This window comes from Lagopus leucura, unplaced genomic scaffold (genome assembly GCF_019238085.1).
Source record: "Lagopus leucura isolate 7727_CA_CO unplaced genomic scaffold, USGS_WTPT01 Super-Scaffold_100008, whole genome shotgun sequence".
Classification (NCBI taxonomy): Eukaryota; Metazoa; Chordata; class Aves; order Galliformes; family Phasianidae; genus Lagopus; species Lagopus leucura.
The window spans coordinates 14181553-14207354 of record NW_024962265.1 but is presented as its reverse complement, the minus strand read 5'-3'; the positions used below and the strand labels follow the sequence as shown (position 1 = coordinate 14207354).

The 25802-nt window shown below is 36.8% G+C and overlaps 1 protein-coding gene across 9 annotated transcripts in view; it reads right to left on the bottom strand.

Annotated features, from left to right (window-relative positions):
- The window catches only part of KIF21A (kinesin family member 21A), an 83191-nt gene that overhangs the window by 29403 nt on the left and 27986 nt on the right, over positions 1-25802 (bottom strand). For 5 of the 9 annotated variants that reach the window (XM_042872308.1, XM_042872310.1, XM_042872314.1 and 2 more), the window contains exons 2-19: positions 25037-25259; positions 23666-23848; positions 22163-22312; positions 21210-21344; positions 18910-19077; positions 16795-16910; positions 12667-12862; positions 11721-11910; positions 10995-11058; positions 10212-10409; positions 6735-6773; positions 4342-4426; positions 4042-4159; positions 2564-2752; positions 1486-1685; positions 975-1082; positions 374-442; positions 58-263 (exon numbers count right to left, since the gene is read on the bottom strand). In XM_042872308.1, the coding sequence (XP_042728242.1) occupies positions 58-263; positions 374-442; positions 975-1082; positions 1486-1685; positions 2564-2752; positions 4042-4159; positions 4342-4426; positions 6735-6773; positions 10212-10409; positions 10995-11058; positions 11721-11910; positions 12667-12862; positions 16795-16910; positions 18910-19077; positions 21210-21344; positions 22163-22312; positions 23666-23848; positions 25037-25259 (2637 nt within the window). The remainder of the gene's footprint in view (positions 1-57; positions 264-373; positions 443-974; positions 1083-1485; positions 1686-2563; positions 2753-4041; positions 4160-4341; positions 4427-6734; positions 6774-10211; positions 10410-10994; positions 11059-11720; positions 11911-12666; positions 12863-16794; positions 16911-18909; positions 19078-21209; positions 21345-22162; positions 22313-23665; positions 23849-25036; positions 25260-25802) is intronic. The other 4 variants (XM_042872311.1, XM_042872316.1, XM_042872312.1 and 1 more) reach the window with 1 other exon arrangement.

The window sequence follows — 25802 nt, the reverse complement described above, 5'->3', positions numbered from 1 at the left end:
ATAAAGTCCATGCAATTTTCAGTTCTCTTGACAAGTTCTAAGAGTTTTAACCCTTACCCTGTTCCATTTGTAACAGATAACGCTTGAACCCTTGCAACAGGAATTCTCATCTTCTGCTGTGCTGCTGTCCTCGAACCATCGTGCTCAACTGATGAGCTGGAACTTGGTTCTTGAGTAGGATGTTCAGGCAGACTCAGCTTTCGACTCACTTTTCCTGCCACTTTATCAGACAGAGGCCTGACTTGCCGACGAAGGGCTGTGACCTGAAACAAGAGTGCAAAGACACAGCTACCTCTCCCTATATCTACATTCAAAGTTGCAGTAATATAATACCTTCTGTTGTCTAAGATGCATTACTGTTTTATGACAATACCTCTTCAGTTTTGCGACGTAAGATAACTTCCTGATTTCTTTTCTGAGCTTCCAGAAGCTTGAGCTGGTGCTGCAGAAGAAACATGAACAGCACATTATATTTCCTCCATTTTCTGTTACAAGAAATCTACCATATGCATAAATTAAAAAAATAAAATAAAAATAAAAATAAAATAAAAAGAACTTCACACACTAAACTAAGTTTGCAGAACTCTTGTGAAGTGACTTGACAAGTTGCAGCTCTTGGTCTTTTTAGGACAGAACAAAAATGAGTGTTTCAATAAAGTTACTCTCTATCAAAAAGAACACCTGCAATAGCATGACAGTAGCAATAGTTTTGTAAAGATTCAGTGATAAAATAATACTGATACACATAATGAGTAAGTCTTTTGTTTTCTGTTGCACTTATAACTTGAAACTAGGAACTGAGTGATCACAGAAGTCAAATCAAATTACGTGTATTTTGACTTGCAAAAAAAAAAAAAAAGCAGGTACGTGCCAGCCTCAATGAATGCATATACATAGGACACATGCCTTCAATTTAATGCTGTCTCAGTGACAGCTATTTATCCCAAATGCAAGGTCTTTATCTGTTAAATCACCTCTCGTTTGCGTTGCTCCTTTTTAAGCTGTGCAATCTCTCTATTTCTTCTTGATTCAGTCATTCTAGCTTTCTCCTGCTCTTCTTTCATTTGTTTCATCAAACGAACCTGTAAAGAAGTCATCACTTAGAAAAGCTATTTGCATTGAAGTGCTATTCCCTGCCCCCATTTATATAAAGAGTTTTCTCCAAACTGCCATCTTGCAGCATATTACATGCTTTTAGCAATTTACTTCCATCTAATGTCTTCTTCACTCAGTGCTGAGTAACAGGTAATAAGCAGCACAAGCAGCTCTGCATGTTTCATGCAGTAATTTCCATTAATTAAACCTAAAAGGGCTCCCCAGACAGTCATGCACACATAGGAATAGCCTAGTCTTCATATCTTCTGTTTTCAGTCCTTTGAGCAGCTGACAGCATGTAACATTCATCCACTGGATAAATGCACAGGTGATCTTATTTTCCAGAGAACAAACAGTCATTGCCTGACACTTCAACATACTGAAACATACCTTGGTTTTCTTCATCTCTGTCACCTCTTGCTGCAGTTTCTTCAGTTGCTTTTCATATTGAGATTGATTTTTAAGCAGTCGTGCATGTTCTTTTTGAGCTGTTTGAAGTCTCTGAAGTTCTTTATTCATGGCTTGGAGTTTCTTTTCATATTCTGACTTGATTTTTTTTGCCTTTTCTTCTGAATATGTCTCTACAGAACCTAGAGCAAAAGAGAATTTTTAATCTGCTTTTTTGAAAGAGATTTTTGCTTTGCCACGTCAGACAACTTTCCTCTGCTTTTACCATTTTTTGCAATACACTTGAAAATTTTCATTTGTATCTAGCTCCTGTCACCTGCACTGTTTCAATGCATGAAAATAGATATCCAAATATCTGAAGACAGATGCACACATGCATGTTCACACATGTGCACAAGCTGATAGGATTACTCAAACCATATTCCAAGAGCCATCAAGCCTAGTATCTGCTTCTGAGCTGTTGAAAAGGGAAGGTCTAAGGAAGAATAAGGGAACAGTGAAAGCATATTAAGTACACAATAATAAAGCATATATAGTGTATTTTCAGTATGAAACAGTCAAAACAAATCAATAAAAACACTTCCCCCTATACTCTCCCAAAACTTGAACTAATTTGTCGCTCACGACTTCCTGTGCCACAGTTCATTTCTCATCTTAAGACTACCACAAACTAAAAAGCTTGGTCTGTAAAACACTTCTGCAAGGCTGCTTTGATTCTCAGTCTTACCTCATGACAGCCAAAAGAAGGGGGTGAGGTCGGAGCCAAAGAAAACTTGTAATTCGAGTACTATCTCAAGAACTGTGTTAAAAAGAAAATGAGAGCTCCTCGAAAATTGAAATCAAACACCTGTCAGAAGCAGCAACTCCCACCAGATCTCAAAAATCTCTCACCATTCTGGTAGAAACAATAACAAAGTATGATCCACTTGCATTATAAGTAAAAACTAGTTCATATTTCCCGCAATTTCTTACCAGATTTGGAAAAGGAAGCAAGGATGTTAGAAACAATTCAACTTGCAGATCTTACAAATTTCAATTTAAATAAAGTTGTAATTCTTACCCAAGTTTTGAAGAACTTGATCTCTTTCAAGTTGAGTGTCTCGAATCTTATGTTGTAGCATCATTAGTTTCTCCTCATATTGTTTTTTCAGTGTCTGCAATCTTCGCTGGCTGTTCTCTAGCTCATCTATCAGTTTCTGCTTAATGGCTATTTCACAGGTGATATTTGCCAAGTCAGCTTGATAATTTTCTGAAATAAAGAGATTTGGATAATTAAAAATGAAAATTCCTGTTAATGTAACAATGAGAACCACATAATTGTGGATTCCTCCTGCAATGTTAGGGCCATTTCATGGCACATAATTTTACCTATGAGAACTTCACACAAAATACAACGCAGCAAACAAAACCACTATCTGGAAATCCTGACCATATCTCTCCTTTAAACACCCTCCATTCTAGGAATGGGAAAGGAAGTAAATATATCTTTCACAGGAACATAGTTACTCAGCTGTTATAATTCTTTACATTTAAATCTCATCAACAGCAATCAGTCTTTCCCCATAAAAAGTTACACTGTGAGAGTTCAATCACCTCAGGGCTGCAGAATAACTCTCATTCAGAAACCTAGCAGGTTAGAAAAGGAAAATATGGCTACTGGCAGACTCCAATAGGAGAATTTCCTTTCTCTAGCTTGTGGAAAAATGAAGTCAAAATCCTCAGAAGAGAAGCTGCAGTATTCACGAACGTGGAATGAGGGAAGGAATGAGAAGATTCAGAGGGGAAAAAAAAAAAAAGAACTAATCCCCACACAAAATTTGTAAATGCTTAACTAATTGCTTTGTTCAATCAGGTTTGTTTTTTTTTTTTTTTTTTTTTTTTTTTTGGTTTAAGACTACGTGCTCCAGAACTAATTTTTAAAATGTGGATTTATTTCAGGTTCTGCAACTGTTGCTAATTGCTTACGTGACTCTCAAACAAGCAGGAATCAACAGCTCTGATTTGCCTATTTGGCCCAACTCATGAGTGAACTGCTGGTAATGCTCTCTCTCACCCTGGCAATCCTAATTTGCATGCCACAAGAACACCAGATGTTGATGCTTCTACATGAATAGCCACAACATCTGCGAACTGACGAAGGTTATGGGCTTCCAGCATTTCAAAATTAAATTTTACCCTCTTTCAAATTAGCCAAATGGGAGCTGTCAATTGGTGATTAGTCCTGAGTTACAAAAACAACCTAGTATTTTTGCTTCATATATTTTAACTAAAGAAGAAATGCCTTATTAAGCACTAGATAGCTTCTGTTTAGTTTTAAAGCCAGCAAAGATACACTCGATCAGATGTATGTTTTAGCATCATAACTCACAAAGAATTCACTGGACATACAATCAACAAAGCATTATGAACAGCATTGACAACATGCTATCTTCTCTGCCAAACAAACAAAAAAGTGAACAAACACACACACAAAAAAAAGCCAAGAATGGCACACAGGATTCATACAAAAAATGTGCAGAAACATTGCAGTGACATCACCTTTTTCATCAGAATCAGAATCAGACTCATCTGAGCTTTCAACAACTTCCATGTCATCTTCATCCTCATCATCTTCCTCTTCTTCGTCTTCATGATCACTTACTTCCTGAATTTCCTCCTACAAAATGTGGAGTGGAAAGACATCAAAATGTATCCACACCTTTCCGTCCCCCATTCACTTCCTACAATCACTGAGAAGCAGCAATATTCACTTCATTCTTTCCTAATTTTCTTTCAACAACAATATAAATCAGTACACAGGCAATAAACAAATCAACACAAGTACTTGTAAATACTTACTGCTTCCAATTCATTATTTGCTCTCTCTGAAGTGCCTTTTTCATCTCTCTTCTCCTGCTCGTTATCTGTGTTGTCATCCTTAGCACTAGTAGAAAAGGCACAGACAAAATATTCACAAACTGAAATAGCAAGTGCTTCCCATCCCCCCCAACCATTAAGTTTTAATTCAAAACAAAGATGAAACCAAAGTGTGTTTAGACAAAGTATACAGGTTGTGCATGGGTAAAACACAACTTCCAAGCTCCTACAGAAAACAAAAATAATGCTTCTTTGCTCTTAATCTTAGTTTGCCCAGTAACATTAATGAGTATTACACTGTTTTAGACCATATTACACGACTGGGACAATCAAAATATAAATGTTTGTAAACCACAGCTGTACTCTTTTTGCATGGAAGTTGCAGCATACCCAAAACAGCTTTTACTAAACAAAGAAAGAATATTATGTGCAAGTACAATATACATTATAGATACATGCCCTCAAGTTATAACAGAGTCTACTATGCCTAAGTTTTCTTAGGCTTATGCATATTTCCTAACATACCATACTATAACTATTTTTTGGATCAGTTGTCTAGTTAGACATCAAGAGAATGCTCCAAATAGGCAAACATAACAAAAATAGTTTACAAAAACAGAATTGTTGCTATAAGAATGTGTTTCAAAAAGAAACTTTCCCAACAAACAAGATTGCATTTTAGTATACATCTGTGTTTCTGTTTTTCAGAGTGCAATTCAAAACTTATGTAACTGACAAGCACTTTCACATTCTTCCTCTCTTGAGGACTTGGACTGTAACCATAGTGAGGGCTTATACAAATTGCAGCAGTTTTGACTTGGTGTATTAGCCATTAGGATGGCTTCTTAACTTTTAAGTGCACAGTTGAGATGCCACATGCAAACGTTGAAATTTAAAATTGACGGCACTCTGCAAATTGTCCAGGACAAACTATCAATCCCTCTAAAACTACACATGCAAAATGGAAAAGATTCTCAACAGAAAGGAAATTGTGACAGAACTGGAGTAGACACAGTAGGGAGTAATAGTGAAAAACATGGTTGGGAGCACATAGGGTGGACTCTACTTCACCCAATTTCAACTGCATAATGGTGGGATGAGTTATGTGCAGTCACTGATTAGGCAGATTCATCTTCCTCTACTGACACCAAGAGGAGCCCAGACGAGAGACATAACTGATAAATCCAGTACTCAGTGCAGTGACAAAAAAAATGTTCAGAAGATTTGAGAAACTACTCAAATCTAAAAGTCACTTTAAATAAAAGAGCTCTACTCTGAAGAGTGCTAATTAAGAGACAGTGCTTCTGCGTATAAGCAGGTTTTTTTCTTTCTATTGCTTTTTAAACAGATCAACACTAGATGGCTCCCCCTGTCCCGCTCCCCAGCAGTGGCACAGAGCCCAGCTGAAGCTGAACAGAAGTGGGCAGACTGCCTTCACTTGGGTAGCAGCCTGCCTCCATTAGAACAGAAAACAAACACCAGACAATGAATACTGAGCCATGCAGTCTCATTTCCACAGATTCTCATCTCACTCAGCCCACATATTCTGGTTTATGTTGGACAGAAAGTCTAAGTGCTAACAGATCCTAGTTGCAATCTTCATGCACAATGAGAAAAAATTCCCAGGTTCCCTTCTCCTGCAGACAGTACGAAGCTCACCACTAGAGAACTTGTGTTCTGCCTAATGAATGGGAGAAGGCAGGAGGAAGGAGGGCCAGCAGCTCCTCCAGGCAGAACCACACTGTTCAATGGGTATTCTACTGCTCTGCAGGTTCATATTATCACTCTACATGAATCCAATGTGGGTTTTTGGACACAGTATACAGCTGAAAAACAAAAGCTCCTTCCTCTTCAATGTGACTGTTCTCTGTGACTATCTAATATATCTACTACCTTGGCTGAAACTGAACTGAAAGAATGGTTAATGTTTCAGCAATGCAATTTCAATAAATAAATAAAACTAAAGGGACTATGAACAGACTTAACTGAAGTGTGAAGGCCCAAACTCATATGCTAAAATTATTGAATTGCTATATTGCCTACTATAATATTTTATATGATATTAGCTACAGCACCTTCCTCCTGCCTTCCATCTCATACAGGGCAGGCCATGCAAGAAAGAAAACTACCAAATCCTACAGCGATTCCCAAAGGCATCACCGTCCCACAACTGCTTGCAATCCCAAAGTCAACCTCAATTCCACAATAGAGATTTCTTCCTATTAAAGCACTTGCCAAAAGCCAAAACACAGGACAGAATTTTGAAGAGCCAAATGAACTACTCTTGGGGTTAATAATCTACCCAACTTCTTTCCTTGTATGACAACCAGTTAATTGAAATGACAGTTAATTAAAAACCTGGGAAATATTCCAACCTTCTTTCTTCTTGACTGCTTTCCTCAAGTTTCTGTAGCCTTCAAAAGCACGAGGTACAGTATTGGAAGGCCAAGTCAATGAAGGACAAACCAGACAGTGAAAAGCGAAAGTGATAAGAAGGTAAAAAAAATGATATATGAGCTCGTGGAGTTTAAAACCAAATTTTAAAAAATACTGTCAAAAGACAACAAGTAGTAAAAAGGCAATACATTTTGAACAGTTGGAAAGTAAACAGAAAACAAAGCAGCAGCATTTGTAGGTTAACTGATCTGTCACCACCAATGATTAGAAATTCAAGTTATACTCGTGAAGAAGTTATATATTTCAATTTGAGAATAGTTTCTAACGTGGGTTCAAAAATCTCTTAGTCCTAAAAAGAAAACTAAATAAAACCAAAGAAACCCTCTTTACTTTTTCCTGTTAAAATTTGCAAGTAAAACATTGAAAAATACAATAGGTGCTGCCACTCATATATTATCAGCAACATCGTGGAACGAGGACAAGATTTTTTTTTTTAGTAATAATATTCTGAATCATATATTCTGAATACAATTCAAACTTTTTTTGAACTGCAATTATTTCTTTTGTTTAGTCTTGTTATTTCTTTTTAAGTAAGAAGAGAATTGCAGGGTTTTTTTTTTCCTGGGATTCAGAAGTACATTCCAGTGATTGCTTGTTATTAAAAAAAAAAAAAAAAGCATCAAAAGCAATGAGATGGACAAAAAAGTTAGTATTTTTACTTGTACTTTTTCATCCTTAGCAAAGGGCATTATAGCTGTTTAGAAGCATCTGGGTAACATAAGTAAGTGTAGAATGTCCTAAAGTATATTCTTCATGTTCCCATTATGAGCAAGCTTTGAGTGTGAGCCCTTCCACTTGACATTGCCTGCTACCTCTCCTCAGTGCCAGCTAGGTGCTAACATGCTGAACCCTATGTGATTTTATCACTAATTTAGTTTAATAAAGGTTATGGAAGTCAAAAGACAACAGTCAAAAAAGGTTACACGATGTGTAAGGTTGACTAACAAACATGGGAGATTTGCTGTAGGACTTCTGGTGAGTCAGAAGTTTGCAGAAGTATATGTCAGTATTTCAGATGTCAAAACATTACTGGGCTATAAACTGTCTCCAACAATCTTTATGATGCATGCTTATTAAGGCTACAGATATGAAGCACTACATAACTGCTGCTTATTCAAAAACTAACTCTTAGGTCTTTGAGCTACTTCAGAAGAATTTATATAAGTTGCATGTACTTAAAACTGCACCTTTAATCAATCATACTGATCCTCATGCAGGAAATGAGCAGATCAAGAAAGGTAGTAGGGGCAAAGCTACTAACTAGTTTTACCAATCCCATCTTCATAGGAAAGCACTAGTTAGACAACTTTAATAATATCAACCCTATAAAGGAGTAGTACAGTAAAAGCAGCTAAATGCCTGTAGGAAACAGAAGTAGAGCAAAGAATCCCTGCCAAACTACAGGTAAATGGCCCCTTTGCAATACGTCAGCATATCGATTTCCAACACTTGACACTTTGACAGAATAAAAATTAACAATGATATATCCCAGAAACAGACTTTACATCTCATTTGTTAGATGGAAGCAATCTGCAATTGTGCAGTCCCTCAAATTCTAATTCTTCGCATTTATGGAATTATTTTCCTGGCACACGCAACTCAGAAATATAAAAACTGTTCAGAAGACTACAGATGGGCCAACCTTTACCATACTTAAGACTAGAAAATGGAAAAAGACTCTATAAAATGGGAACATAAGACCCATTTGGAAATGTAGGCTGGGCTTTCAAAAGGGCTCTTTCAACTTGAATTCTCTTTTGGCTCTCCAATTCTATAATGCAAAGTTTATAGCAATTAGTCCTCGCCCTTGGGTCAGACCACTGGACTTTCCCACTGACAATATTATCATCCTAGTGTAAACATCACTGCTCATAGGCACATCTTTCAGAAAAAGACCAAAATTAAGACGTACCTCTTTTATTTACTGCTGTAGAAAACTTCCAAATGTTTTTGTTTTGTTTTGCTTTTGGGGAGCTTTGTTTGGTGCCTTTTTTTTTTTTTGTTTGGTATCTCTTTTAGAAGTAAACATCTACCACACTAAGATCTATTACTCAATGTGTATAGTAACTTTTACCAGTTTTCTGCTCACAACCCTGTCAACAATCATCAAATACTCAGACACTAACTGAACAACTGGGAATCTAAGCATGTATTTAACACATGCTTAATTTTAAAAACATACAAAAGCAGATCTTCTTCATAGAACCATAGTAAGGCCTGGGTTGAAAAGGACCACAATGATCATCCAGTTTCAACCCCCCTGCTGTGTGCAGGGTCGCCAACCACCAGACCAGGCTGCCCAGAGCTACATCCAGCCTGGCCTTGAATGCCTCCAGGGATGGGGCATCCACAGCCTCTTTGGGCAACCTGTTCCAGTGCGTCACCACCCTGTGTGAAAATCTTACTCCTAATACGTTAAAAAACATATTGAAGTGTCTGTCTGAAGTGAGGCCAGAAGATTCTGCTGCTCTCACTTAATACTTTCACCCTCTCTTCAAATTCCTACAAATGTAACACACAAAATCAACTTAAATACCCATGAAAGAATGTCCTGAAAAAATGAGATGCAACAAAGAATTTAGTTATCATTAAAAGAAGTGTTTTCCAAAAGTATCAGACATCTGTATAATGTAAGCATTTACGGATAAGATTCCAAGCTGCACATCTCACTAACAAAGCTACCTTATATTTCTACTGCATTTCAGATTTGTTAAATTTATGTTGACTTGTAGACAATAGATGAGAAGTGCAGAGAATTGCAAGGAAAAAAGGAAAGACCTGTAATAGAATCAAAGTCTTGGAGTGCACAGATTCTTGCTGTACTAACTGCTATCTGAACAGGCATTTATATCAATGTATATGAGCATTTTAGTAGATGAGAAATTGGACAACAAAAAACAGCTAAGCATGACATTGCAGAAAAGTAGGAAACCTCAAATCAAAAACATTTATAAAAGCAGAAGGTAGAGAAAGCAAAAGAAGCCATTCCAGGAGCTACCAAAGAATTCCCAGCTATTCAGAATATCTTTTCTTTGACACATGAAGGAAAAAAAAAGTAATTTTTGTTCTCGAAAACTCTTTTTGAGTTTCATATGCTTTAAAGTTAGAGAGAGCACCTGTGCTTTTACAGTTGAGCATAACTATGACATAAGAAAAAGAATTGTTATATCAGAAACATTCATTCTGCAAATAACATATATTCCTTTGGAAGAAAAGATTCAAGAGAAAAACAGCTGTTCATTTGATGTGTAAAAGGATTTGTGGAAACACTAGTTTAGGAACCAATCCCCAACAGCAACAAAAGATGTACTCTGAATTGTCAAGTTTGAAAACTAAAACTAAAACACACACTTCCTTACTAATACAAAGAAATAAAACTATTATTTATACACAACCTTTTTTTCTTTTTTCTTTCTTTTTTTTTCAGCTTTTCTAGATCTTTCTTGGCTATATCTAGAATTTCCAGTGTCTCTTTTTCTGAAGAAAGCATAGAAAATGCAGATGGTCCACCAAAGTACGTGGATCTTGTTGAAGCTCTTGACAAGTTGCGTCGAAGATTTTCATTAACTGCTTCACTTTCTAATAATTTTGCCCTTAAAAAAAACAAACAAATATACCTCTTTGGTATCTGCAATTGTAATGCATTATCTTCAGGTTTAGAAGAAACCACAATACAAGATAAAAAAAAAAACAACCATGGTAAATCCCCTGGTCACATGACTTCACACAGTGGCTATGGAAACTGTACACATTTCATCAAAATAAATTCTAAATGAATAATTATTGAACATCTACAAATATATGTAGTATATGTATATCTAGTGTGTGTCTACACACTATGTTAACATCTATATGCAGTGTATATAGATTTTGTATGTTCACTACACAAGAGCTAATGTATAATATAGAATACTAAGTGGGAAAGCCATATACTTTTTTTTTTTTTTTTTTTTTTTTTGCAATGACACAGTTCCAAGAAAGAAATGCAAGTGTTTAGGATATTAATCACCTCGAACATTTTTAGGTCATTTGTCAGTACTATAATTTATACCAGGCTATGAAGTTATTACAAAACAACAGAGTCAAATTTTGCACAACAACCAGTTGAGCATTCAGCTGCTAACATTACCAGTATTTGTTTTAAACGCAAATGATTCAAAGACATATTACATAAATACCTGAGATCTTCAATTTCCTTGATATAATTATGAATCATGTTGCTAATTTCTTCATTTCCTTCTCCTGGAGAGAGAGGGGAATGGTAACAATATTTTCATATAGATACTAGGCTCAACGTACCAGCAAAGAAATAATCATATCGGCTACATGTTTAGATCTTATCTGATTCATTAAATGTATTTCTTTTTTGAGCTGCATTAGGAGTTTGGTTCCTTTTTGTGTCCTCGATCAGGACTATTGTAAGTAACTTCTTCTATTCCGTGTTCAACCCCACCCCCCCCATTGGTAACTTCCAATAATCAAAAAGATCCCAACAAAACACACAAGAAGAACAACGTATTGTGGTATTTCTATCAGTTGATTGTTTTACGAAGCGAAAAGCAAACAGTCGCCCATCTCTGGGTCCTCGTGTACTTAAATATTTAGCACTGGGTTAACTAAGCATGCAAGTAATTCCTATCCAAAGGGATTATTTCAAATTTCATGCTGCTGATAATCCTAAACAAATGGTACAGAGTCCCAAACTACTTCTATTAACAGAAGTCTCTGGAAATAGAGGTGAGAGCTATATGGGTGCCTTTCTCTGCCAAAGCAAGTCCTATAGTACCTTCTACAAAAGCATATCTCTTCCAAGGGATCCGTGAAGCAAGAACATGAATTGATATGAACTCATGTACTCCCTAAGCAGTTTATACACAAGTAAGCACAACACACCCACAGCATACCTGCTCTGGCTAGAACTTGGTTGGCCTGATCACTCACAAGCTGCGTTACTCTGGCTCTCAGTGCATCAATAGTTTCTTGCATGGCTTTAATTCTAACACGCAGATTATTGTTTTCTGTTTGCAGCATAGCATTTTCATGAAACATGTCATTGATGCTTTCAACTCCTTCTTCATCTATAATCCTTTTACCCTTAAGTAAATACATAAGTTATTACTAGTAATGAAAAACTATGTGTAGAAAAGCATTTTTAGTATTATTTTTAAAATCTATTTTAAAAGATAGTCCACAGATTGCTTAACATTCCACTTAGATGCTCACTGCAAAAGATGATCCTTTCAAAGATTTCAGAACAGTACAGAAAGGTGCCACAGCACTGATATCTGCAAGATACTGATCCTAGCACTTTGGTCCTCCCTGCACAGTTCCTGAAATAGAACTTCTTAGAGAAGACCATTCTTTATTAAATCAGGATACTACTTCAAGAACAACAAAGGGAGATAACAATGGCAGCCACATTTATTGCTGAAAACAATATCCTTTGACTAAAATTCTGGCGTTGCGTATTATGAGTATCTGGCCTATATAACTGAAAAACCATTTTTAAAGCATAATAGTTTTAGTTCTCAAGTAAGTATTTAAAAGCAACATACAATAACTATATATATATATATATATATATATAAATAACAATAAACATGTGAGCAATCTAAATTGTGGTCATTTTTCACTTTGGAAGTGACCGTTTCTCATCACTGACCATGAGGATGCCTGGTAACAACTGGATGTGTTTTATAGATTAGTGTTATTATTCGTGTGTGTGTGTGTGTGTGTGTGTGTGTGTGTGTGTGTGTGTGTGTGTGTGTAAAGCAGAACTAGCCAAGAGAAAACAAGCTGTGGAATTATAATCATTTCAAAGCAGAAGAAATCCTAAGAGAATACACTTACTGTTTTGTATTCCATAAGCTCCATCTGTAGCCGTGTAATCTCATTGCGCAAAGCATTTATTTGCTGACTAGCCCTATCCTGATTAACCATCACCTTGTTCTTGATGTTTCGTGCACGATTCGCATACTTCAAAGTGTTCAAGGTTTCCATGAAGTCTCGATCTGAAGGGCTCACACACGCTATCATGAGCGTTTGACTGCAAGTTACAAACATAGGTTTAGAAATCAAGAACAAAATGAGGACAGACAGGCTAACAGGTCTTCAAGTACAAGGTGAAACAAGAGCACTGACTTCATAATATCTGTGTAAAGATTCTAGACGTAACTCAAAGTACTGTAGAACACTGTCAACCACAAAGTTCCAGAACTGTTACATCATGAATCACTCTAGTTTAGCATAGGAAGATGTTAGATCATCATGCGTAAAACTATAAAAGCAATTAATGGATGCTCTTAGAAATGCTTTCCTAATACTTACATAATTTGTAATTTAATACCAATTGAGATTTAAATTCTTAAAGCCAACCTGAAGCCTCAAATAGTGATTTGGATCATGTAGTTGTCAGGACACATTAATTTACAAGGTACCAACCTACTAAATCTGAATGTGCACCTCTGGATGCCCATATGTGCCCAGAACAGCCTAAGGTACCTATTGCCCACCTACTGTTCTACTGAGATCCAGATTTTCCTGCTTTAGATCATCTCTTGCACTCTAACATAAGACCAAAATATAGAATTTCTCCTTATTACCTCTGGCAATAAGTGGTTTGGTTTTTTTTTCACTTTTCACAACACCATTACTTAGAGCTCTTCCACAAAAAGGAGCAGGAGCTGAGTTCTATTCCCAACACTGCTTCTGAGCTCCTTCAACACCCTCTAGCCATCCCATTGTGGGATATGCAGGGTGAGTACATACGGCATACTTCAAGTAAGAGACAGAGCAGACAGAGCAGCAAGAACCAGGGTGACAAAAACAGAAAACAAAAACCTTCTTACCAACTAAGTGTTTTAGTTAATCAACTGAGGAGAAGGAACAAGGTCCCACCCTACCCTTGATCCCTGGAGCTCATGCTCATTTCACAACAGAAGAGAACAATTCAGAGGGGTCAAAAACAGAATTCCAGCTGTAGATCACAACCCAATGGTGCCAACATGCCCTAAATTCTCTGCAGACAGGAAACACCTGTATTTGGGTAGACTGAATTATCCCGATCGGGCGCTGGAGGAACACGCTTTCCTTTGTTGTATATGAAAGCATAGCTGTTGTGTTAGGTGTGCACAGACTGCATTAGACAAACTTGATTCTGATCTTCATCTCCTGTAATTTCAGCTGAGACAAACAAATTACTGCTTGCAATCCTTCCAAGCCAAGCAATTATATTCACCATTGGAAGCTAAATGGAAGGAGAAACTAGCCTGCGGATACGGGAAAGGCTCAGTATAGAATGAATTTCAGCAAGTCTTCCTCAGACCTCCTGTACATCATTGTGTCAGCTCCACAAACTGCTAAGGTTTAGTTTAGTTCAGAATAATGTACAAGATTAAGACTGTTGTGCCATCAATTTAGAATGTGATTACTTTTTCAAACCTCAGACAACTGGTTCTGCTAGCTGTCTTGAAAACTGATTAACCAGAACTCTACTTCCCCATCTGTATTTTACAGGAGACTCATTTTTAAACACTGTTCTACACTTTTAATTTTAACATTTCTTTAGAATGCCCCCTCCCAACCTAAGGGAATTAGGTTAATAGAATAACCCAGAATCACTGTTTAAATGCACCTTCACAATTACTACAGAATTACAATTAAATCAGGATTACAGTGAGAATAGTAGACTGATACAATGCTTTAATCATCACTAGCTCAGGATCCACTGCAAAGTAACCTGAATCACTTTCCAGTAAATACTTGCAAAAAGAAAGGATAAATGTGCACTGCAATATCTACAATGGAATTTGGAAAGCAATGGAACAGATTTCTATTGATCTAATCTGATTTCCCAGAGGAAAAATTGCATATTTATTAAAATTGAGCTCTCCCACCGTTTTTGTTTGCTAAAGCATGGATATAAAATTATTTAAATTGTGTTACAGTTTATAACATCTCCTTAAGAGCAAACTGCTAATTTGAGCTGTCTTATTTGTATTAGCTAAATAATAAAATTAAGGTTGAAAGAGTGGGAGTAGAGAAAAAATTTAACATAAGTCAGAACAAACAGAAATAATATTTCTTAATATTCTTGTAAATGCTCTGGGACAGCATTTGCTGAGCTTTTACAGTAAACTGTGATTCCTCCTGAAGCACAGGAGAGGGAGCAGTTGAGCTACAAAACAGGAAAATGCTTTGAGTTGAAGTATCATTTTAGTTAGTGCAGTTTCAAAAATGACCTTTAACTACTGTATTTAGTATATAATCAGTCAAGAAATTATTTTTTTGGTAAATAGTTATTTCTAGAAATGGCATAGAGATATGTATATGATCTTTCCTGATTCCCCTTTATCCCCCCCACTACTGGGTTTCTTCCTCCCTTAAACACTAATGAACATCACAGCCCTATTTTACTCACTTTGGCTGTCTCTCTGCTATTCTCACACTGCAATGCTGCAGGCTGCTGAAGTTAACTGAAGTTAAATTACTCCTCTGTTCTTTTCCTCCCTGTTCTTCTGTGAAACAGAACGCTTTCACTTTCTCTTAAAGACAACAATCAGCCATATCAGACTAAATAGATGAATATACATACTGTCTTACTAAAATGTACTCAACCACACTGGATTTTGTATTTCTACATGCTCACACTGCATGTTTGCTCAAAGTTTCCAGAGTCCAAGTCTCTTTCCTCACATCTGTAGAACACACACGTAGAACAGATTCACAAGAACAGTTCTAGTGATACAGACATTTCATTTTAATGGCTTCTAATTCACCATCAGATAGTTGGACACATACATAATATCCTGAGATAGATGGCCATGGTAAGAGATGGCAGCACGAGTGCTGAGCTGCCTTGTTCAAAAAAGGTACTTTGTGCCTGGCACCTGACACTGACCACACCAAGCTCCTGCTCACGGCGATCAGAGCAGACAAGACAGTGAGGCAGTGCCCACAAGGACGTGCAGTCTTAGCTATACTACTTGACCTGCAAAATCTGTGTTTTAGGCCTTCATCCAGCTCCTACAAGGCCTAGCTTCAACAGAAGCCAGCATCTATGAGGACTTCAAAATATGAAATGTATTTATTTTTGTAAATGCAAGTAAGTGCAAAGTAACATTTAAGCACAAGCTTTAGCCCCTTGAATGCAAAAAAGTCACCTCCATAGTGACTGATTTCAATTATGGTAGAGGATTGGTACTAATAATCCAGTTATTAGTATCACCCATTTCTAAGAAAAATAATGGCATAACCAGATGCAGGTAAGGCACAGAAGTGAAGGGAAATCAGTGACAAAAGTTTCAAGGACATATCTTAACATAAACCTTCAGATTAAGAAGTTAAAATAGCAATAATCAGATAAAGCTCTCTAGAGAGAATTCTGATACTGTTTTCATTGTTTTTCTGGGTTTTTGTTTTTTTTGTTTTACAGCTTCATATTTTAAAGAATTTTACAGCAGTGAGGAAAGAAAAGTTGCTTCCTGTATATTACTATGCTGCAACACAGCAAATGCTAACATTGTTTAACAATTAAGGTAGGAGGGGAAAAAAGCAATTAAAAAAAATCTCTGCTTGAAGCAGAAAGCTTTAAAATATGCTGTAATTAATAACGCTGTAACACAGTAACAGATTTAACATTTCTGGCACCCATCATCTAAGATGGACTTACCCTTTACCTGGAAACAATAACTTCAAAGCAACTCAAAGCCTCGTGTTTAGTAAAGCTGTAGCAGCAGTGAAAAGAATGATGCAAAAACCATTACAGTATTTCCTTGCATTGCCAGCATTTTTTATTACGACTGTAGTTTTTTTTGGGGGGGGTTTGTTTGTTTTTTCTTTGTTTTGTTTTGTTTGGAGCCTCCCTCCAGCAGAGATTTATTATTTCTATCACGGTGATAGGTGTAAGGGTTATTCTACTTTTGGAAGATGTACTCACTCACTTTCATTCAAAATGAAGCACATACAATGTTTTCATACCTGTTTCCCCCAAGAGAGTCTTGGAGTAGTCTTGTAAGCTTTGAATCTCTGTATGGTACATGAGTTGCCTTCTTACTTTTATCTCCCAGTGCACTTATTACATTGCCAAGTGCCAGCTATAAAACACCAAATCACATAGCACAGAAGTTAAACTCAATTCCTGAGTAGATTTGTTTTAAAATAAGTTAAAAACTGAGGTCATAAATTGTGGAAGAACAAGAAAACACATGAAACTTAACATACTAAAATGCTTTTTATGTTGTACAGTTTACAAATTTCCATGCTAACAGTGAATCAAATGACTTGCGGTCTTGTATCCTCAGGAGAAAAGAGATTAGCACAATGGTGTGCACTGTCTGTTAATATCTCACATCAGTAACAAACTAAACTTAGAACTGCTTCATGAAAGAGGGTAGATTTAGGGCAGATATAAGGAAAAAGTCTTTTATAGTGAGCGTAGTGAAGCACTGGAACAGATTGCCCAGAAATGTGGGGGAAGCCCATCCCTGAAGACTTTCAAGGTCAGTCTGGATGGGGCTCTGAGCACCTGATGGAGCTGCAGCTGTCCCTGTGCACTGCAAGGGAGCTGGACTAGATGACCTTTAAAAGTCCTGTACAACTCTAAGGATTCTAGGATTCTATGTAACAAACATTTTGTTTCAATGACTATTACAGCTCATCTATGTCCCTAACAGCAGCCACGTTCTTTTTAAAAATTATTTTTTATCAAGCTGCTTTATGATAAGCTTAGAATAATACACAGAGCATTACTGTGATAAACAGAATTTACTGCTCTATGGATAAAAATCTTCAAATGCAAATTAGTTCAAGTATTTAAGGCTTTAAATTATGTAGTCGATGGCAATTGCACTACTAAAAAAGCTTTATTTCATGTTTATAATCAGCCAAACATTTGCCTGCGAAGTTATTTTTAATGCACAGCTCCACATATTTTAACAGGATTATTCACATGCAAATTAAAACACATTCCTCTAGGTGGCATTCTGCACCATCAGTTCTTAATACAGTCTTGCAAATGTTTTACTGTATCCAACAACAACAGAAACGCATGTAGTCCACTTCCTGTAAATGTTTGGAACTGTTTAAACCACTTTTGTCTGTGTTTCCCAAAGCTGAGGGGTGGAATTCAGGGAAAACATGAAAGTTTTGTGCTTATGTTAAGTAATATTTTCGCCACTTTCATTTTCACCCTTGGACATCCTGTATCTCATTTCCTTAAGGATACATTTGCTTCACTAAAAGCCCAGGTTTCCATTGACTCTGTGCTTATGCCAATGATGAAACTGAAGTGAATCCTCTTCCACTGACTACAAAATATAACCACTATCCTGATAGTAAGAGGATCACCCATTAAATTCCTGTTGCATCCCTGATACTATACACTAGACCAGGAAAAAAAAAATATTTCAGTATGTTTTCAAACATGAAATGAACTTGTGCTATTGAGTCTTCAAAGAGCCTACACACAGCCAAGTAGCTAAAAACAAAGGTGCAAAACCACAGTCTTTACTGATAATCACAAGTTCTACTTTTCAAATGTACTCATAAGCACAATATTTAATAGCTAATTAAAAAAAATGCATAAAGAGCCAGTACACAGATAAAAAAAAAAAAAATGAAGTGATGCTATCAATTAACATGTTTTTTCCACTTTGAAATGTTTCGCCTAGGGTTGTTTTACACTACATTTCATAACAGTAACATAGAACCAGCATTTAATTATCAGTTGAATTTGTCCACTGTTGATGCTTTCCATGCCTCTACTGCTTGCAAACAACTTGCAAATTTTCCTCAATTGTTCGAGTCTTGAAGGAATTTAAAAAAACTAATAAGTGAAAGGAACTCCACAAGGTATTTTAACTATCTATACTTCACAACAATAAGCAGCGTAACTTTCTAGTTAGGGTCTAGGGCAACCCAGAAATTGTAAGCAAGCTAGAACCTTGTAAGAATCAATATGTTGATCTATTACATTTTATTCTACAGGCCTCATTTGCACATGATGTACTTCTACTTTTAGGAATTATCAGAAGCAAGGGATTGAGAAATACAGTCTGTACCAACAGCCTATGGAAACTAATTGCAAAATCTTACTAGTCCACAGTTGATGGAAATGCCTTCTTTTGCTCTTTCTCCCGTAGCTCCCGTTCGCTTTAACCTTTCAGATCCTGCTAGGTCAACAAAATGGAACTTGGCAGTAAGAGTTTCAAACTCATTCATCTCAGCAGATTCAGATATTATCCTGTTATCAGTGGCATTATCCTGAAACAAAGGAGAACCCATAAAGCTTGGTAAGATCCTTTATGCTAGTCAACCACAAAATTCAATCAACAATTATTTACAGGAATAGCTTTTGTAATGTCTATCTCTTCCTTATGTACTAATTCTCTTGTAATAGCAACAGCATTTCTTGAGAAAACCTGTTTAATACCTGTTTAAACCTGTTAGTAATACTTACTAACGTATCAGTCTTTAAGACCCACCTCTAGATGCTAGTCAATATCTATTATTTCTAAGTAAGGCCTACAATTGGTTTTTGGGGGGATAAACAGATGCTTACAAAATATTAAATGAAAAGGTTATGACATTATTACCATCCAAAATTACAAAAAAAACTTAGTTTGTAAACCTGCCAAACAAGCTGAAGTTACTTTGATTTTACATCTCTCCAATCCCCATAGTCAGTTTCACTGTGACTTATGTGTTCAATGTTACTTCACACATTTTTTATGCCAGTTTCCCCAGCAGCCAGCATTCCATCAGTACTTTCAGTTTGACCAGGAAATAAGGACAGCAGAAGGAACATGGAAAAAAGAAGAGCTTATCATAGAATCATAGGATGGCCTGGACCTTCCTCTCTTTTTGCCCTGTGGACAGCAAGAACAAACACTTCCAGCACACCCCAGGCAGCACAGCTAGTCTGCCAGGGAAATGCACCATGAGCAGGGACTAGCTCCTTAGCTTCTTTCCTTTCATACTCCAAAGCACAGTAATAAAGTTAGCTTTTATCGTGAGCATGCAGGTGCCCTGGTCATCCACCCCAGAGAACACAAGCACAGTGCCAGCAGCCCTGGAGAAGTTGCTACCCTCACAAAAGTCTCCCAAAACTTACACTACAGAAGGCAGCAACAATGGAAACTTGAGCAGGATTTCTCCCTGCTGTCCATAAAGGTTTTGTATAAATTTGTATTCAGGCTGTGTTTATGGGCCTGGCCTCTGCTCTCCCGAATGCTGCAAGGAAAGGCAAGGGTGCTGCCCTCACAGCTGTGAGTCAGGATCTAACAGTGTCCTACTCCAGACACTGACACCATTCTGCTCACATCTCTCAAAAACAGGACGAAAACACAGCCTGTCACAAAGCAGAAGGCAGTGGCCAGCTCCCCTTCTTCATGCCAGCCTCTCTCACAAACCAGGCAGGGCCAGAGGAGAGTCCTGCAAGGCTCTGTATTTGAGCTGAAACATCCCAGCTGCTGAAGAGTGCCCACAGCAGGCAGGCTGCTCTTGATGCCCCTGGGTGAGCCATGCAGTGAGTGATGTGGACAGCTTCAAGCACAGCCTCCAATCTGACACCTTCACCACACAGTGATTCAGGTGCCCTGACAGTTCCTCTCCAAGTGAGGAGACCGCTGCTCTCACCACAAGGTCCACAGTTCTGATGTGCAATGCAGGAAGAAGTGCTTCTAACAAGGGTATAAAGCAGGTCTACATACCACAGGGGACCAGAGACAACCCTCATTCTGCCTGCAAATGATTATTTTTAGTGTTAAAAAATAAAAGAAAGAATCCACCCCTGCAAAATTATTACAAATCCAGTATACTGTTCTATGTGCTTAAAAACATGTTATATATATGCCTACATACTCAGGAGTTCAACAAAATAACTGCATGAAGTTACAACACACCTAAACAATGAACTGATATAACTAAAATAAAAACACTAGTTGTCAGAATCTTATGCTTTTTTTTTTTCTTGCTCCTTGCTGGAAACCAGCACTTCACCTGGAATAGCCAGCACTTTCAGTTAGCTGACTGTAACCTTAAGCTGACTAACTGTTAAGATACTTAAAAATGCTTTTCCAATTAAATACAAATTATATTTTAACTTGGTTACTGGGGTATGTTGCAACAAAATCCAGAAGAAAACGCTAGAGGAGAATGGGCAGGTTCATGTAGGAGGCTGCAATTTATTGTTGCCTCTGGCTAGAAGATGGTTACATATGCACAGATTAAATCAAATTATTATAATGCTTAGCAAATTCATTGAGCATGATGATGACTGTAGCATTTTTAGTACGTGTAATTCAAATGTCAATTGCTGCCAAAACAACATTCACATTCTGAAAAATGGTTAAAGTGAAGCCAGCAAATAACACAATCACAGCAAAGACACGTACTGTGTTAAAAGCAGGACAAACTCTGGTCTGACATAGATGTATAGTAAAGATAGCATGCGACCGTGAGCTCTGAACATTCATCTGAGTACTGGCCGTGGTTCGAGACAACGCCCCCAGCTTCAAGCACTGCATCATCTGGAAAACAGACAAAGAAGGACACTGCATGGCTTGCAATTTAAATAAAATGTGCTTTGTAACACCTATTGCTTTGGTTTAGATACAAGCAAGCTTTTTCTCCTTGTTAACAATTCCTATAATGCAAAAAATAGTAAGATTTTTAAAATAAGGTTTGTTGTTGTCATATGGTTTTGAAAGAAACCATTTGAATATTTGTACCCCTCTTTTTACTGTCCCTTGGTAATAAGATGGCAATGCTCCATTCATCTCTAGCACAAATATATGACTTCTGTACTTTCTGTACAAAAACATACAGTACAATGGCACTGTATCAGAGTTGCAATGTACAGACTCTTCTGAATGGCAGTTTACCTCACATCAGTCATCATGCAAAGTTTTCCTGTCACAGGAAAAAGTAACATATGAGATTTGGGAGATCAAATTTACATACAAGTCAAAATTTTACTTTCCAGTGGAACAACACTGTTTGCAAATGACTGTCTCCGGAATTAAGGGAACACTGATATTAGACATTACATTTCAGTCTAGAGAAACAAAAGAAAATTTCAACTCATTTTGCACCCAAATTGTCTAAGAGGCAGAAAGCTGATGTTAGCAAGTGTAATCTCTATTTGCTCATTGAACAGAATGTTAACTACACTTGCTTCTGAAGATTTCCTCAGAATTAGGTTCTGAAAAGTGTTACAACCATTACTACATGAGGATGAAGAGTAAGAACGAAGTGTGAAAGGTATAATGACGTTTAGCAAAACATACAGGTAGCATTTTTAGAACACATTCAGTATGCTACAGAGAAACTTATTTTCAATGGTCACCTCTGATTCTCCATTCACAGTTCGGGTTGTAACTCCCACTGTATAAATTCCTCCAGCTGAATCTTCATGTATTTTAATATTTGATTTTTTGTTCTTTGCATCAATATCACGAGTGGTATCAAAGAGATCAAGAATTTCTTCATTGTAAAGCTGAGGAGAAAAAAAAGGCAAAAAAAAATTATATAATGTAAGAAAAGAATTCCTCCAAAGACTGATATACATGTGCATGGCACACACAGAAGGTTCTAAATATCCACCATATGCCAAGGCTTTCGATAAAGGATGCTGTGAAAAACACAAACTTACAATGACAATAGCATGACAGATGGAACAGTTGCAAATCTGGGCATCTTACTATTATGCCACCCTAAAAATCAACAGCTTCCTTCACACAGCATTTCCACTGCCCTTCTTCAAGTTCAGAATTCTCTCTAGGCAAACAGTAGCCAGAGGGACTAAAACCACTGCTTAAGATTAACAGTGACAAATCAGTGCAGTTTGTTAAACATTAAAACACTTACAGGTATAGAACACTGGAAGACCTAGTTTACTTCAGCAATAACAAGACGTACAGCTTGTCTCTTAGGTAATACAAAAGATTATGTGGTATTGTTTTTCTCCCCCCACTGTTGACAAAGTTGTGAAATACTGAACTAAATATTACACATTTAAAACAAACTCTTCCTGAAATTGATTCTCCCTGTTAATATCACATAAGTGTCAGATTTTATATGTTGGCAGAGGACATAAATATTAGAGTCAAAGCAATTAATCTAGAAAATAGATAAATCGGAAGAAGTTTCAGCATAAAAGCTGTAAGACTTAAAGCAACAGCTGCTGCAAAACAGAATGATCATGAGAGTTACAGCCTCTCATTAGTAGCTGTGCCTACAAGAACAAAGGGAACTGCTTTTCTGCAGCACTGACTCGGGATTTCTCTGGGCCTATTGCAAGAAGTAGTGACTCAGAAGCCCAGTTCTGTGCCACTAAAAATCACAAAGTATTTTATGCTGTGTCTTTTTTCATTAAAGAAATCAACCAAGTGTACTGAACAGATTTTGAAAACTGAAGTTGCCTATGGGAAAGTTACACAAACAGGCTAAGCATGGTTCAAGATGTAAAGCATTACTGATTTCTTGCTTTGAAAGTTTCATGAAGAGTAATAGACAAGCAACAGCAATAGCTCCCATGAGTAAATGTGTGGTACAGAAAAGGACAAATGACAATCACCATAATTATTTCTACACTTCAAAATAACCCAGTAAAGAAAGCTACCCTGATAATTGGAATAAGATAAAAAGGCTCTTTTCATAAATTAAAAGAACAACAACAACAAAGCAAACAAACTATATAGTATTTCCTTTTGAAATCTGGAAAATTAATTCAAAACATCTTGTGGGAAAAGAAAAGAAGGGTCAAAGTAGCAACCAAAAAAAAGCATTTCATTTGCTTTGCAAAATGCATGAATACATACACACAACCACATGCACAGATCACACTTACCTCAAGGAACTGTGCGTTAACTTTAAAATCTGGAGGAGGAAGTCCTTGTTTAATAGCAGCTTGTTTCTTTTCTTCAATACATCTGAAAAGATGCTTAACAGCACGTGATATAATGCCTTGTTCCTCTTCTGTTATGTTGACATCAAATCCAGTGCCCATGGTGTATGTTTTGCCAGCACCTGTCTAAATAGAAAAGTAGCACTCACTAGAACATGCGGATTATCACAATGAAAAGTGATTTCTGAACTATTACTAGATAGAGATTACACAGACAGTTTTTGTCATTTTTACCATACTAAGTGCAACAAGAAAGTCTTTTTACAAAATGTGTAAAGTGCAGTTGTTGGACAAATTTGACCTACAGATCAAATACAACACAGGTGGGGACCAGTTCAAATTTTCTTAACCACTCTCCTATAAGCTTCCTCTAAGCTGCTTACATCAGCCTTAAGTTATCATATGAGGTCAAAAGAATAGTTAATGTTTTCAAATGAGACTGATCAAAGCTCCATTTTTTTTTTTATTTTTTTTTTTTTTAAAGTAAAATCAGCATTTGCAGTTCTCTACTGAAATACATTATACAGTTTGCTTAATTAAGATGTCTGAATATCACTCAGGAGAAATATTACCACTGTTCTCAACCTATACAAAGCATCTGTACCCTGACCAGGAAAATAGCTTAATTAAAGGTGAAGTCCTGCAGAAAATAAGATAGTGTGGGTTTTTATTTAATTAGCAGGTCAAGTCCAAGACAAAGATAGTATCATGTTGTCAAACATTATCTACTAAACTGGATCTACCAACTGCTTTGTTTCACCAGGGCTGGACTTCACCTAGCTAACTTGAAATAAGACATTCAGTGGTACTGACATTCAGCCTCCCACTAAGATCAACTTCCATGTAATAAATTCCTTAAAGAGAATTCAGAAGACAACAACATATTCTCTGTGCTCAACGATATTTCAGCTTTTAGCTAAAAAACTGTGCCCCATTTACTGATGGGGGGAGGTATCTGTTCTTTAGGAAAAGACTCTGGATTCTGGTCCCTAGAAAAAGAGTAGCCTGGAGTTCTCCAGAATCCATTAACAGATACCAAACATCCCCTTCCCCAAAGCATCTGAAACTGTAACTTTTCACTGCTACTATTAATTCAAGCCTACTACTCATACACATCTGCTGCATTCCAGTTGCCATTAAGCACAGAATCTGTACAGGCTCCTAAACAATATTCTAAAGAATATCTTGTTTACATTAAAACCAAACCACCAAAACCAGGTTCGTGCACGGTGAAACTTAAAAGAAAGATCAATTACAAGAAACAGTTTGTGTTTATTTCAAAATAAATATTTTAAATAAAGTTGTAAAGCTTACCTGGCCATAAGCAAAGACAGTTGCATTATAGCCTTCAAAGCAACCTTCAATCAGTTTTTCTATACACTGTATATAGATTTCTTCTTGCTGTGAGTCAATGTTAAACACATAATCAAAAGTGAAGGCTTTATCTTTTCCCAAGAACACTTGAGGTTCACCTGGTGTCACGGATGTACAAATATGGCATCCTTCAATCTTCTCTTTGGCTAGCTGTGGTCTAATTCTGTTTTAAAAGAAACAAAAAAAGAGTCATTAAAAGTTCACCATTAGAAAGAAAAGCACACAAACAACATAAGAGACCTGAAAAAGTATTTTTTTACTGACTGAAAAATTCTCATTTTTCAGGAGGACAGCAAGATTCCTGCTGCCTGAGCCGAAGTACTATGTCACAGCCCCACTCACACAAACATTTATGCAAACAGCAGCATCTTCCCTGAAGGTTAACCTCTTAACTTCAAGCTGACAACTAGCCCGTAACCTTGGATATTTCTGTACATACAGGATGCACTGCTGAAGAGTAACCTGCATGATTTGTTTCACACCTTGAAATCAGACTTTCTAGTTTATCCAGATGACTTCTTGTACTCATTATAATAAGATTTTTTTTAAGCAACAAAGATATGGAAAAAAAAAAAAAAAGTAAGTAGTAATTTGGGAGCAGGGATCCCAAAGCCCACATATTATCTGAAAGGAAAGCCCGTTTGCTATAACAGAAAGTAAAGGAAGAAACATGAGCCTTCCTGCTTCTCAGAACAGAAAAGAACAC